The sequence below is a fragment of the Dipodomys spectabilis genome, unplaced genomic scaffold (genome assembly GCF_019054845.1).
Source record: "Dipodomys spectabilis isolate Male_0828 unplaced genomic scaffold, ASM1905484v1 ptg000001l, whole genome shotgun sequence".
Classification (NCBI taxonomy): Eukaryota; Metazoa; Chordata; class Mammalia; order Rodentia; family Heteromyidae; genus Dipodomys; species Dipodomys spectabilis.
The window spans coordinates 23592244-23606265 of record NW_024870678.1 but is presented as its reverse complement, the minus strand read 5'-3'; the positions used below and the strand labels follow the sequence as shown (position 1 = coordinate 23606265).

At 47.5% G+C, this 14022-nt stretch overlaps 1 protein-coding gene across 1 annotated transcript; it reads left to right on the top strand.

Annotated features, from left to right (window-relative positions):
* The first annotated feature begins 450 nt into the window (after positions 1 to 450).
* Positions 451 to 1272, top strand: Olig3 (oligodendrocyte transcription factor 3). Its single transcript, XM_042673677.1, has one exon. The coding sequence runs from the start codon at positions 451 to 453 to the stop codon at positions 1270 to 1272; it is 822 nt and encodes a 273-aa protein (XP_042529611.1).
* Positions 1273 to 14022: the final 12750 nt, after the last annotated feature.

The window sequence follows — 14022 nt, the reverse complement described above, 5'->3', positions numbered from 1 at the left end:
GGGGCTCCTGGCGGTTGTGAGCAGAGGTGTCCCAGGGCGGCCCCAACAATGAATATGAATAGGAATCCTTGCTAAATAGGACAGCAAAGCGCACCGCCTTGAATGATAGCACGTCATCCTAACCAGCCCAGGATAGATAGGAGGGCTCCTTTTGTCTCTTTTCTCCGTCGCAGCTCTATAAAAGCCCCTCTTTTTCAGCATGAGGTTAGTTCAAGCACACACCAGCCTAAGCTGATAGAGAGGAGCGGGGAGGGCGAGAGGCGGGGCGAGGCAGAGCCTTGACTTTTCTTTTCAAGTCTTAACCACTGAGAAGTGGGCTGCTGGGCTGTGCGGATTTTCGTTTTTGTTGTTTGTCGTTGTTGTTGTTGTTGTTGACTTCAGGATTCGCTTTCATTTCCCGCCTAAAGCCTCCCCCTCCCACATAGTAGGGCCGCATCCCCCTGTCATAAAATGAATTCTGATTCGAGCTCTGTCTCCAGCAGAGCTTCGTCTCCGGACATGGATGAGGTGTACCTGAGAGAACGCCACCACCGCCACCACCATCACCAGGAGAGCCGTCTCAACTCGGTGTCGTCCACCCAGGGCGACCTGGGGCAGAAGATGCCCGGGGAGAGCCTCTCTCGGGCCGGCACCAAAGGCGCGGGAGAGAGCAGCAAGTACAAAATCAAGAAGCAGCTGTCGGAGCAGGACCTACAGCAGTTGAGGCTGAAGATCAACGGACGCGAACGCAAGAGGATGCACGACCTGAACCTTGCCATGGACGGGCTGCGCGAGGTCATGCCTTACGCGCACGGGCCCTCGGTGCGCAAGCTCTCCAAGATCGCCACTCTCCTGCTAGCCAGAAACTACATCCTCATGCTCACGAGCTCCCTGGAGGAGATGAAGAGGTTGGTTGGCGAGATCTATGGGGGCCACCACTCTGCCTTCCACTGCGGGACCGTGGGCCACTCGGCCGGCCACCCGGCGCACGCAGCCAACGCCGCCGTGCACCCGGTGCACCCCATCCTGGGCGGCGCGCTCTCCTCCGGCAACGCCTCATCCCCGCTGTCCGCGGCCTCGCTGCCCGCGATCGGCACCATTCGGCCTCCCCACTCCCTGCTCAAGGCGCCCTCCACGCCGCCCGCGCTGCAGCTGGGCAGCGGCTTCCAGCACTGGGCAGGGCTGCCCTGTCCCTGCACCATCTGCCAGATGCCACCGCCGCCGCACCTGTCCGCTCTCTCCACTGCCAACATGGCCCGGTTGTCTGCCGAGTCCAAGGACTTGCTTAAGTGAGCCTCGGGCCGGGCCCGGCGGAGGAGGATGAGGGCGGAGTGGCCGAGGGGCTGCAGTGCCGGGCCGGGAGGAGACGCGGGAGGCTGTGCGCTCAGCCTGCGGGAGGGCGGGCGAGGAGTCCCGGGGAGCCTCTAGGATGGCCTGAGAAATCTCAGATCCCACTTGGCACCCCCATCCCCCACCACACCTCCACCCCAGCCCTAGAGGCAAAGGACCAAAACCAAACTGCGATTTCTCGGTGGTAGCGAAGGGGACTGGAACCCGACGTCGTGTTTTGCATGCCTGCTTCTTTTCCCATGCCGCGCCAGTATTTCTCACTTGCAGCACGCTCTTGTCAAAACTGCATTTGTTGTATAAAAGATGGGATCGGCGCAGTTAGAAACTTGAGAAGGAACTGTTGAGTTGGTTTTCTCTGGCTCTGTGGTCTCATGGTCTCATCTTGTAGGGGGGAAAGATGGCCATCCCTTTTGTGCAAAGAAAATGTAAATATTTCCTTGAGATGGATACAATTATCATTGTCTCTGTCTTCTAGTTTTTCTAGAGACAATGCAGAGAGAGAGAGAGAGAGAGAGAGAGAGAGACTCTCAACACCCAAGTTTTGAATCTCAACTCCGGTCCAAGGCATGACACCTTCTGTGTGGGTTTCCTTTCGACGCAGTGTAGGTCAAACGAATGCATGCGCGCTTCTAAATGAATCTTGTCTAAACATGTTGTGCAGGCCGTGGTGCCATTTTCCTTGTAACAAGGATTTATTAGTGATTTCTCCCAGTACTGCATATGTCTGTCTGTGGTTGTATGACACGAAAAGGGGGCAGAGTGCAAAGACTCACACTCACAACGCACACGCGCTTCTCCCCCACCCCACCCCCTTCAAACTTCATTCCAAATTTCCTGACAGTTACGGGAGCCAAAATTGCAAAACTCTGGACTCCCGCTAGTAGCCCGCCCCACCCCCCAATTTGCTCAGTAATCCTCCTGCATGCCGGGTTGGCTTTCTCTATTATCAGCTTTGAAATTTCTCGTGGTTTGGGAAGGAGTGCCATTTTTATTTTCCTGAACATTTGCTTGAAATATTTTGTTAAGGCCTCAAAGACAATACCTGTCTTTATTTTTTATATATTCTTGATAATTATGATATATTTATTAATAACCAGTGTTTCTGGATGAGATTTCAAATAAAAAAGAAACTTTAACTCCTGGTTTTGCCTTTGCCTAAAATCTCAGCAGGTAGGGGTAGCAGGATAGGAGACTCTAAAGTGTGTGGGGGCTGAGGAGTTGGATTTGGGGGTGTGTGTATGAAGATTATTTCCCCCTTCTCTGCTCATTTACAAATAAAGAAGATGGGTAAATTAGTGCTAATGTTTGTAAGTGAATGTCCTTCAAATGGGATAGCGTACATATTCATAGTCATGCTACTTAAGCCACTCATTTCTCTGCAGTAATCATACTTCTATAAATTCAGAGACTGAGATTTAAGAAAAAGTAATGTGGAAAGTCAAACTGAGAGGAAACGAGGTGGAATGATGGCAAGGTCTGGCTGTATTGGAAACACACAGGAATGAAGCAGTAAGTTAACTTCTTTTCTCTTTAAATTGGCTTCATGGTTCTTTCTCTCCCTTCTGTTAAAATCCAGCACATGTTTTAAATGTCAACAAAGAATGGTCTTAGAAAATAATTAAACACTTGCCAGGCCGGCCTGCCTTCGTGGGCAGCCAGCCCTGCAGAGAAAGTAAAGGGCATTGGGCTTTGTAAGTGAACTGGGGGTGGGAAAGGTTGGGGGAGTATTACCACCCCAGCCCCAGCACCTCTCAGAGATTTACTGCCAGAATTCTCCCCACTTTTTCCTCCAGTAGAAGACTGCTGCTGATTAGCCATATATACATGGGGCATCTGTAGTTTAAATATCCACTAAAACAGGGATCATTTAAATAACTTACCTTCCTTTCTTCACTTTTCCCACCTCCCCACCTCCCTGCCCACATAACAGTTCCAAAAGGTTTGTACAGACCAAAACAATCCAGTGATGTTTTGTTTAAGGACATTTTTATTTTTATTTTTAAAGTAAGTTCTAACTGCTTGTGCCTCTATTTCCCACTGAGGAAATGTACCCCTGTTGGAAAAGTGACACCCCAGAATTTGCTTCTGAATCAGAAGATGGGACCCTGGCTACTGCTGGTGGGGACCTAAGGTCTCTTTCTAGGATCCAGCCGCAAGAAGGCACTGAGAGGAAACTCTTGTCCTTCCTGTCCTGGGTTCCTGTGACTCCCCTTTCCCTGGGAGGCACTTCACTGGAACCCTCTTCTGCCCAACTAGCTCCTCTCCATCCCTTTTGGCTATCCCAGCCCCCATCCAGGGAGAGAGACTGAAGTGAGGGTCTCCAACGTTAGGGGCTTGTTTTCACTGAGTGTGTAGGCAGACAAATGGGGGAATAATCATCTGTTTCCCAAGTGTGATTCATTTCTCCGGGCAAGGAAAAGAGCCTGTTGAGGATTTATTTGAAACCAACACAAGGCAGCCCTCCAGCCTTTCCACAGTTTATTATTTAGAAAGGGGAGGGGAGGGAAAGTTTCATCCATCAGGGAAACGACTTTCTCCTGAGTTCCTTTTCAAAAGGCTTAGCCTAGGGAAGACTCACAGCCATCCAACTGACTCAGAGCGTTCTTCTCCACAGCCAAGCTTAACCTGGGGAGCAGGAAAGGAATAAAGACCATCGGTCCAAGCCAGGGGGTACACTAACTTTCGATTGATCCATTTAAAATCTATGAGGTTAACTCTTATGGGGGGCGGGGACTGAACTAAAAGAATTGCAACCCCAGACAGAGCTCTTACCCAAGTTCACCAACTAGGAATCAAAATTGAAGAGCCTCCAAGCAGTTTGGGGTGGGGGTGGGGGTTGCAAAACTTCCTATCCACTCTAGGTTGGGAGGCAAGATTTCTTTAAGAATAGGACAGAGAGCACCGAAGGCTATTTGGGGGGTCAGGTCTCCCGCGGTTTCTAGATTCATTTGAAAGAAAGAACAATTACTAGGGCCCTTCTAGGGAAGGTCTTGTGGTGGTGTTAGTGTTGGTTCCCTGGGGATGGGAGTTTGCAGGCAGACCCTTACTTCCATTGCTTTTTCTGGTTAAATTCTCCCATTCTCCACACTACAAACGAGAGTACTCAGCCACAGATGTGAAATGCTTCTTGGCTGAAGTATTACCTTCTTTCTTTGTAAATTGACCATTTTCTCCAAGGCTCAAAGATTTAAAGTCGTTTTAAAAAATAAATCCAGACATAAAACAAGGATTCTTTCCTTCCTTCGCTCAGTAGCAGAGTGCCTGCCTACGGGCAGGGTAGGCGTCTGTATTTGAATTCCAGTACAAGGAGAAAGAAGAACAGGTAAAAGAAACTACTCAAAAGAGTAGCGAAAGCCTCGAGGGCAGAGAGATCCCTGAGGAAGCTCAGGTTAGAAAGCTTTGGCACTTCAACTGGGAAGAAAGTCACTCGTGGAGGGGGTAAGTGAGGCCGCTGTTTGCTTCAGATCTCTGCTCCTGGGGGGCCAGCTTTTACAGACTCAGGGGGTCCTGGCTTCACATGCCACAGAAGGACGGGGAGACTCAGCCTAAACTGGGGAAGCTCAGTTTCCTAGCAGGAAGTCCTACACGTGTCCCTCCAATTCCCTTTCTCCACAAGAAAAGGTGGCCTCTACGGATGCCCTCAGCAGACACCACAAAAGCTCCCCCTGCCCAGGGAGGCCCGCGCACCCCGCACACCAGGAAGACTGTGGCTTGGGGGACCCTCCCTCCTCCCATCCCAACCCGCTGGCGTTAAGTAAGGGTGGACTCCCCCCCCCCTTGACACGTAGATAGGTCATTGTGAGTCCCCCCCCGTATGTCTGCCCCCCCCTCGGGGGCCGGTGTTGGGCACCCGGGACTAGCCTGGCCACCGGGGCAGGGCAGGACCCCACCATTCCAAAAAGCCTTTTTGGAGAGTGGCATTCCACTTCTCCGCGTGGCCTCTGGGCTGCCACTTGTCCTGAGGCGGTCTGTCTGCGCCCCCTAGATCTTAGCGAACCCCAACATCTCCCCTTCTAGAACAGGCGAGCAGTGACAAGAAGTCCAGTTCGGGAACCGATCCCCCACCGAGGGTACAGAATTTGAGTCCCTGCTCGGGCCAGGCCCCACGGCCTTAGGGAACAGGAGGGAGGGAGGAGGCACCACAAAAGGCTCTGGAGAAGCAAAGATCTAGGCCCCAAGAGAGGCCCTGGGTTGGGGGACCGGAACCGCCTCCTGGCTGGTGTTCCCCGAGGTTTTGCCCCCGGAGTGCCGAAGTTTTGCGAACTCTCCCCTGAGGCCCAGCGACTGCCAGCCCGGCCGCGCGGCGCGGAGCTGGGGGAGGTGGTTGCGGGCCACGCGGAGCGCAGAGCCGGGAGGAGGCGGGCTCCGCTCAGCTCTTCCCCCGTCCCCTGCCCCCCCTCCTCCGCCGGCCCCCCCCCCCCCCCGGCTGGAAGCGGCGAGCCCAGGTCCAGCACGGTGCCAACCCAGGGGTCGGGAGGGGGCGGATGGCGGCTGACGTCCGTGGGAAGCGCCTGCCACGGCGCCCCTAGACCGACCCCCGACCTCTTCGGAGTTCGGGGGGCCCCGCCAGGCAGACAGGGAGGCGCGGCCTAGATCAGAGCGAGATGCGCGGGACAGAGTACCACTGAGGCCAGCCCGTGCGCGACTGCCATCCAGGCCCGCCAAGAACCCTGGAATCCTTAAGCGTTCCTGGAAACTGTAGTGAGAAACGGGGAGGAAGGACAATACTGACAGCAGAGCTGGACTGGGGCTGACCCTTTCCGCAAGGGTCCCCGTGGCCAAGAGGGCGCCAGCGTGTGTGTGTGTGTGTGTGTGTGTGTGTGTGTGTGAGAGCGTTTTGTAGACCTTGCTAAGGTGCATCTTTCCTCCCGGGGACCTCACCGAGGAACCAGCACCCCCAAGATCATCTTGGGGATCCGAGTGGAGGCTCCTAGCCGGGTGCCACCGCTTCTAACTCAAGCCCGATGGACTACCTGCTGCCACGTGTAGGGAAAGAAAGCTGAAGGAACACATCCCTGGAGCGCACCGTGGGGTCTTTGGGTCCGTTGGGTTTGTCTTAGGGAGGGGACAGAGCAGGATGTGCACATCTGGAAACTCTAGCCGGGACCTGGATTGGTTTTTCTACAGTTCCTGGGGTCCGGCTGGAAGCGGAGTGGTCGGATTTGTGGTGCACAGAAGGGCCGGGAGGAGATCAGGGTGCGCACCGCGCAGGGTAGGTCGGGAGGCAGCTTTGGATAGTTTTAAGTTTCAAGCTAGCCCGGGTTCGAGCTGGGGAGCAGCCGCTTCTTCGAGGTTTGAGACCTCAGAAGCAACCTCAGCTCCCTTCACCGCCTTGGGGCCTGGAAAACTCCAGAAGCCCGGTTCCCAGCGCCCCTTTGCCTGTACCGCAGGGTTGTGGTGGACGCGGAGAATGCACTTCCCCTCCAGAAGCAAAGGTTCGATTTCACCAAAAGAAGTACGCGTGTGGAGGGGGCACATTTTATGGAGACCTCTCTCCTGCTGATCGCGCAGCCCGCCTGTCTCCCCCAGGAATGGACAGGAAATCCACACCATCTTCTGCACACAGACGCACACTTAGAGACCCGAGCAACCTAGCATTTATTTATATTTGAGGAGGCTTCTCAATCTTCTGCTTCGGGAACAAACACTCTGCTGTGCCAGGCACTGTGAAACAAAACTGGAGGAGAAAGATGACAGATACATAAATAGATCAGAAATCGACGCTGTCTCTGGGCCCGGGAGGCAAGCAGAAGACATTGGTTATTTGAGTCCGATGGTAAAAACCTCCCAGGCATGTTTGCTTTAAGGCTGCCTTTCTTGGGGCTTTTTGCGACCCAGAGCCCCACTACCCCTTCTTTCTGCTGGGTAGGAGGACCGGAGCAGATGCCTTGATTAATTGGAAATAAACAGAAGCAATAGTGACAGCACTTAGTTTCCTTGCCGTTGTTTACAGATTTATTGATGCAGAGATAAACTTAGTCTCTGCATCTTCGTAATTCATGGCTGTATTAGTTATTACCAAATGAGCAAATCGTTTTTCTTTTAACTGATTTTTTAAAGGAGAAAAATAAAAGGAGAGAGGGGATCGGAGGGGGAAAAATATTTTTTAGAAACGGGATTACTCATTTGTTTCCCGGCCTCTGTAACTCCCCGAACTACAGAAACTTGTCTCTTGCGAGAGTTTGCTAGGCTGTGTTTGACACATAAAACAATCCTGTAATTTCCTTCCAGAACAAAAGTTTTCAAAGCAGTGACCTGCACAGTATCCTCCCTCAATAAAGTAGAAGTGACTTAATGTTCTGTTAATTACTCCATCCCCGCAGGGAGGGAGGAGGGGGGAGAGTTTCCCCGTGGATCGGTGCACACCCTCTGTTGATTGAAGCTGTCCCTAAATGTACAGCTGGGGCTGGCCCATTGAAAACCCAGACAAAACAAAATCCCTGATAAATAATCCTACCTAGAACTCAAAGATCCAGCCTACAATGGTTAGATCTTTGCAGGACCCACAGGGAAGACCCGAGGGAAGGAGGGAGGGCCTTTGCAGCTTCCGGTAATCTTTAAAGCTTGAGGCCAGGGGTTCTTGCACAAAAGTTTTAGAAAGCTCATTTGACTTGTCGGTCCCCTTATCCTTCTGTGTTGAATTTTCTTCTCTTTCACTTGAGATTTGATTATACTTCCTTTATTCCATCTTCCTTTGTACAAACTTACAGTTTGTTTCCACAGTTTACTACATTTCCCTTTTGCTTATTCCACCCACACTTGTGTCTCTGTTAATGGTTTGAATCTAACCATTTTGAACATCAGAGTTAAAAAAGACAAGACAGATTTCAACAGGAGGCACATTTCAGTGGCCTGTTGCTAGATCTTTTCTCGTCTGTTAGATAACAACAATGTGATAAAAAAAAATTAAGCACATATTAAAAATAAACGCTTAAGGGAACTCTGTTTGAACTCAAGCAAAAGCAGTTCACTTGGCATTGGAGATAATTAACTGGAAAAACTGAACACAAAATATTTTTAAGAAATATGCACCCATAAACCTGTGATTGAGGAAATATTGATTGCAATTTGATACCCATTTAACCTTTGTGGATCTACTTAAGAAAAATATTGCATAAAGGTAAAATATGCTGTCTATAGAGTTTGGTATTATGAAACTGATAAATATGTGGATATGAAATTAGTTGCTTCCCTAACTGAAATAATAGCAGAAAAGACCATCAGAACACATTATTTTTCTCTCTCTGTCTCTCTGTCTCTAGCTCTCTGGCTCTCTGACTCTCTCTGTCTCTGTCTGTCTGTCTGTCTGTCTGTCTGTCTCTCTCTCTCTCTCTCTCTCTCTCTCTCACACACACACACATATACACAGCTTCTCATGTGTTCATTAAAGCTAACCTCTGCCTTCCCTGCCAGATCAGGGTGTTGGCAGTGAGGGGGGCTGCCTCAAGGATGGTCCCATTACCTGGAGCTCGTACATGTGTCATTCAATGGTGGCAAACACCTTTTTTCTTTCCTTGGGAAATATGACAAGTTAGGAGCCATTCCTTCTTGGGAACTAGTCTGTGAGGAAATGGAAGTAGACAACTTGTTTCCCATTTTCCCTAAATTATATTGTTAACAAGTTAGATTCTAAGTTTAAATAGTTTTAGAAATTATACTGTCTGGACAGATAGATGTGCATCTGTTTCTGTCTCTCTCCTTAGTGGGGATATCCTTTCCCAAAAGACATTTTGACTTAGAAATCTTTTCACACTTTATCTTTATTTATTTTTATTTTTATTTTTTTGGGTCCGGTCATGGGGCCTAAACTCTGGGCCTGGGCGCTGTCCCTCAGCTCTTCGGCTCAAGGCTGGTGCTCTACCACTTGAGCCACAGTGCCACTTCCAGCTTTTTTCTTTTTTCTTTTTTTGCTTATGTGGTGCTGAGGAATAGAACCCAGGGCCTCATGCATGAAAGGCAAACACTCTACCATTGAGCCACCTTCCCAGCCCCACATTTTATCTTTAGATTATTGTTTCCTTTGGCATCTCTCATTCTGGGATAATTTGCCAAGCTTTCTCTCTGTCTCTGTCTCTCTTCGCTCTATCTATCTATATACTATGTTCGTGTGTGTGTGTGTGTGTGTGCTGGTCCTTAGGTTTGAACTTAGGGCCTCAGCACTGTCTGTGAGGTTTTATTGCTCAATGCTAGCACTCTACCACTATGTCTGGGTGTTTCAGTGATTAATTGGAGATAAGAGACTCGGGGATTTTTGTTTGTAGGCTTGATTCAAACCACAATCCTCAGATCTCAGCCTCCTGAGTAGGTAGTGTTACAGCTCCTGACTGTACTTGCACATTATCTTTATGTAATCATACAAGGGGATTTCAATGCAACATTATCAACTTATAAATACAATGCATCTTGATGAATGTCACCCCTTTCATCATTTCTCCCATCTTTTCCAACTCCACCTGTCCCCTCAAGATACCTGGTTCCATTGTCACATATGCCAGGCTCTTAATGGAGACATCTGATCTGATCTCTTTGGGTCAAAGAATATATTGACTTAGGATCTGTCACTTCCATTATTGTGGATGTAGACAAGTTTTGAAGAACAAAATACTAAAAAAAAATCAGCTGTACTTTTTATAGCAAGCACTAGGTCTCCACATATGGCATTTACAAAGGAAGGACCCCACTAACAATAAAAGCCCTCAGAATATATTCAAAGGAAAGAGATTCGATCATATTTGGAGGCAATAATTTACTTACACCTCAGTCAGATGCCTGAAGCAGCCGTTTGACAGCTAGATGGGAGAGAACAGGAGGAGGGGAAACAGAGACAGCGTTGCTCCTAAACTTGTAGTCCTCAGGAATGCTCACAAAATCTCCAACAAGAGAACAGTGAGAAGCTAGGTGCTTTGCTTATAATTATTTACTAGGCCATTAGAGGTCCTTTTCCTTTTCTAGTCTTCATCTTCCTTCAGCTTGCTCATCTAAATATACAGAATAATATTACTATGTACAAATGTTCTCAAGTCTGATGAAGCTAGAATTAGGGTGCTTTAATATTCAAAAGCAGCACTACCTTCTAGGTGATGGGACACTGTGGTAATAATGTTATTTGTTTTTCCAGCTTGCACCAACTTAGGGAAATATTGATATCAATAATTATAGCAAACACTGAGTTTTAAAGATGTCCCAGTCCTGACTTTAAGACTTCCTGTGTGTATGAACCCATTTACTTCTCAGTGCAAGCCTGGGGAGGGATGCTATTATTATCTCCTCTTTGCAGCAGAGGTAACTGAGGAACAGAAAGTCAAGCAGCTTTCTCAAGGCTACACAACACAGCGGCCCTCTCCCTCCCCATCTCTGGTTATCAGCTGTGTTCCCATAGCAGCAGCGTCTGAGAATTTGTTACCGACATGGAGGTTCTACTGAAGATGGACTGGCTTGGTGTCATGATACTGGTAGAAGACATGAGACCCTTGGGTCTGACACAAAGTATTTTATTTTCGTTGATCAGAAAGGACTGAGAACTTGACCTTCACCTTCGTTCTCCTTTGCCCCTTAATCTCATGAGAGAACAATGCAGGAGTAATGATGCCTATTCAAGGCCGAGGGTTACCGACGGGAGGGTCTTGAGTTTAGAAATCCTGTTCTCTTTCCTAACAGGCCTCCAGGCAAACTGCCTACCTTTTATTTCAGAATGAGATATTGTTTTTATTATCTTGAGCAACAAACATTTCCCTCTGCTCCTGAGTGAGATTCTGTCTCCACTTCCCATGGCTGTTCTCTGTCCAAACATTTCCAGACCCTACAGACCAGAGCAAAGCATGTCAGACCATTACATGTAAAATGTAAGATGCTTATGGAGTACCAATTCCACAAGATGCTTGAAATGAATCTACTCTTTAGCATTTGACATGCAGTCTGGAACAAAGTTACTGGGTATTTCTATTGCCTCTCCACTTATTCACGGTTCAAATGTGCTTGAGATATATATATATATATATATATATATATATTTCAATATTATAAAAGTGTAGGAATCTTTACAAAATAAGCAGTGTTTTTTTGTGTTCCTAGCTTTAATTTATAAAAAGGTTGTGGTGTTATTGCCCTTCTATTTCTTACTTTCTGCTGCTTTTAAAATCTGTTCTTTTTTTTAATTGTGAAAAAATCATACAGAAGGGTTAGATAATGAGTACATTTCTTATCAAGCATTGTTGCCTCCTCCTTTGTTTCCCCTTCCTATCCCTGCCCATCTCCCCTCCCTGTCGCCCCCACCCACTCCCTGCCAAAGTTGTAAAGTTCATTTTTTGACATAACGATTTGTACATCTCATTGTTGCAATGGGTCCACCTGTATCCCTATTTAAACTGTTTTTTCCCTTCCCCTCCACAAATTATACCAACATCAAATACAGTGAAAGCAGGGGTTATACCATGGGGGAGAGACATACTAAGCAACAAAGAAATCATCTTATAAATATGTTAGAAACAATTGCATGAGAGCAAAAACATTTGAATACTTATCTTGGGGTTCATTTCACCTAACATCAAATTATCTGACCTTTTCTGCTTGTCTCAGACATATACTAGTTATTGCAAATAAGGGAAACCATGGGACCTATGTTTCTTTGGGCCTGGCTTACTTCACTTCATATAATTTTTTCCAAGTTAAAATCTGTTTTGAAGTGGTGCTGTGGCTCAAGTAGTAGGGTGCTAGCCTTGAACTGAAGAGCTGAGGGACAGTGTCCAGGCCCTGAGTTCAAGCCCCAAGATTGCCAAAATAAAATCTGATTTTTTGGAAGTAGTGTTGTGGCTCAAGTGGTAGAGTGCTAGCCTTGAGCTGAAGAGCTGAGGGACAGTGCCCAGGCCCAGAGTTCAAGTCCCATGACTAACAAAAAATCTAAAATAAAATCTGTTTACATGCTTGCTAATCCTGGGCATCTGACTTCTGTAGAACAGTCCACACCATGTCCATCACATTCAGTTTATCACTGGCCTCGTGATGATGGAGTTTAGCCTCCCTCCAGCCTGGACAGCATAACTCCAGTCCCCCTCCTGTGATAACTAACAGTACCATGAACATCTGTCTCCCTGTATGTTTCCTCTGATATCTGTTCAGGAAATATAACCCAAATCCCTTGCTCATTTCTCTGGCAGTTTATCTGCCTCTTTCTGTTTTTTTTTTTTTTCCCTAAAAGTTTTGCTTTGAATGTATCCATCCCTCAAGGTTTGTGTATTGGAAATGTACTATAATGCAATGTAACGTAATGCAATGATATTGAGAGGTGGGATAGCTGTAATAAGGTAATAAGGTCATGAGAGCTGTGTCCATGATAGTGCAGGAACGGGGCTATTGCAGGAGTAGGTCAGTTACTATGGTTATAATGGCTCCTGCATTCAGCCCCTTCCCTGCTCTGTTTCACGCATGCCCTCTCTCCATGTGATGCTTTCCACGCAGCAAGAAGCTCCTTACCAGAAGTGGCCCATCCATCTTGAACTTTCCAGGCTCTAGAACTGTGAGTCAAGTAGATTCCTTTTCATTATGATTTTCCTGATGATCTGCAGTATTCTGTCAGAGCAGCACACAAAATGGGCTAAGACCCTTTAGATGCTGGAAGTTTTAGACGTAGCAACTTTTCCCCTGCAACCTGAAATCTTTTAAGTTTGTGTTACTCATGCTTTATGTGGCACGTTGATTTCCCCCACATAAACCCATAGCAATCCCTTATTGACATCAAGCTCTGATAGCCTCTATCTATTCCTCAGGTCTCTGTGTCATTGGGATGCCCGTCTGTTTTTATGCCAATTCCAGTACAGTGCCAAAATTAGGATGATGTAGTGATCTATCTTGATATCTGAGTCCAGGGAGGATAATTTTTTATTTCTTTTTTTGGGGAGGGGCAGGATCATGTTTGTCATTAAACTGAATACAGTCTAAGCTCATTGGAGTAACATGGTTTCAAATTTTCAGAACTGAGATTACAAGATTTTGGTTCCTTTATAGGTGGAGGAATGGAAAACGGGAGTTGTTCATGTGCTTCCACCCAAAGCCAATTCTCAAGGTTTTTATTCCTGATTCGAAGCTGTTTAATGCACCAATCTAGGCTTTGAAACATGTTTGCCCCTAATCATAAAATCATAAAATAGTGATGAGATATTATTTTCTATTACTATATGTTCCGCCTCCTTCTATACCTTCTATTCAGTGTCTTAAATAGTTGGTAGTAGGAGATTTCCTCAAGAAGGAACCTTTGGATTGTGTTGAGAAAGTATTTTGCAGATAAATTCAAATCTCATGGTAAATTTTCAAGTGTAAGCCACTGCTCAGGCCTCCGAGCTTGCACACATGCTGTTGCATTCTGTGAAAGATGTGGTCCCATCTCACCTCCTCCCTCCTGCCCAGCCTATTCACTTCCTCCCTGGCCTATTCACTTCCTCCCTGGCCCTCACCCACCCCTCTCCAGAAAGCCTGGGCCCCTCCCTTGTGCTCCTGAAGCCCAATGAGCTCCTTGCACACAGCACACCTGGCTCCCTGGGTACCATGGGGCCTGTCCATCTCCCGCAGGAATGTGAATGCCACAGGGCAGAGACCAAATAGTGCAGTTCAGACCATGTAGTCTGAAACATCATAAGAGCATTTATTTATTTTGCAAATCAAACTATATAAAGGAGTATCAATTTTGGGATAATCAATTAC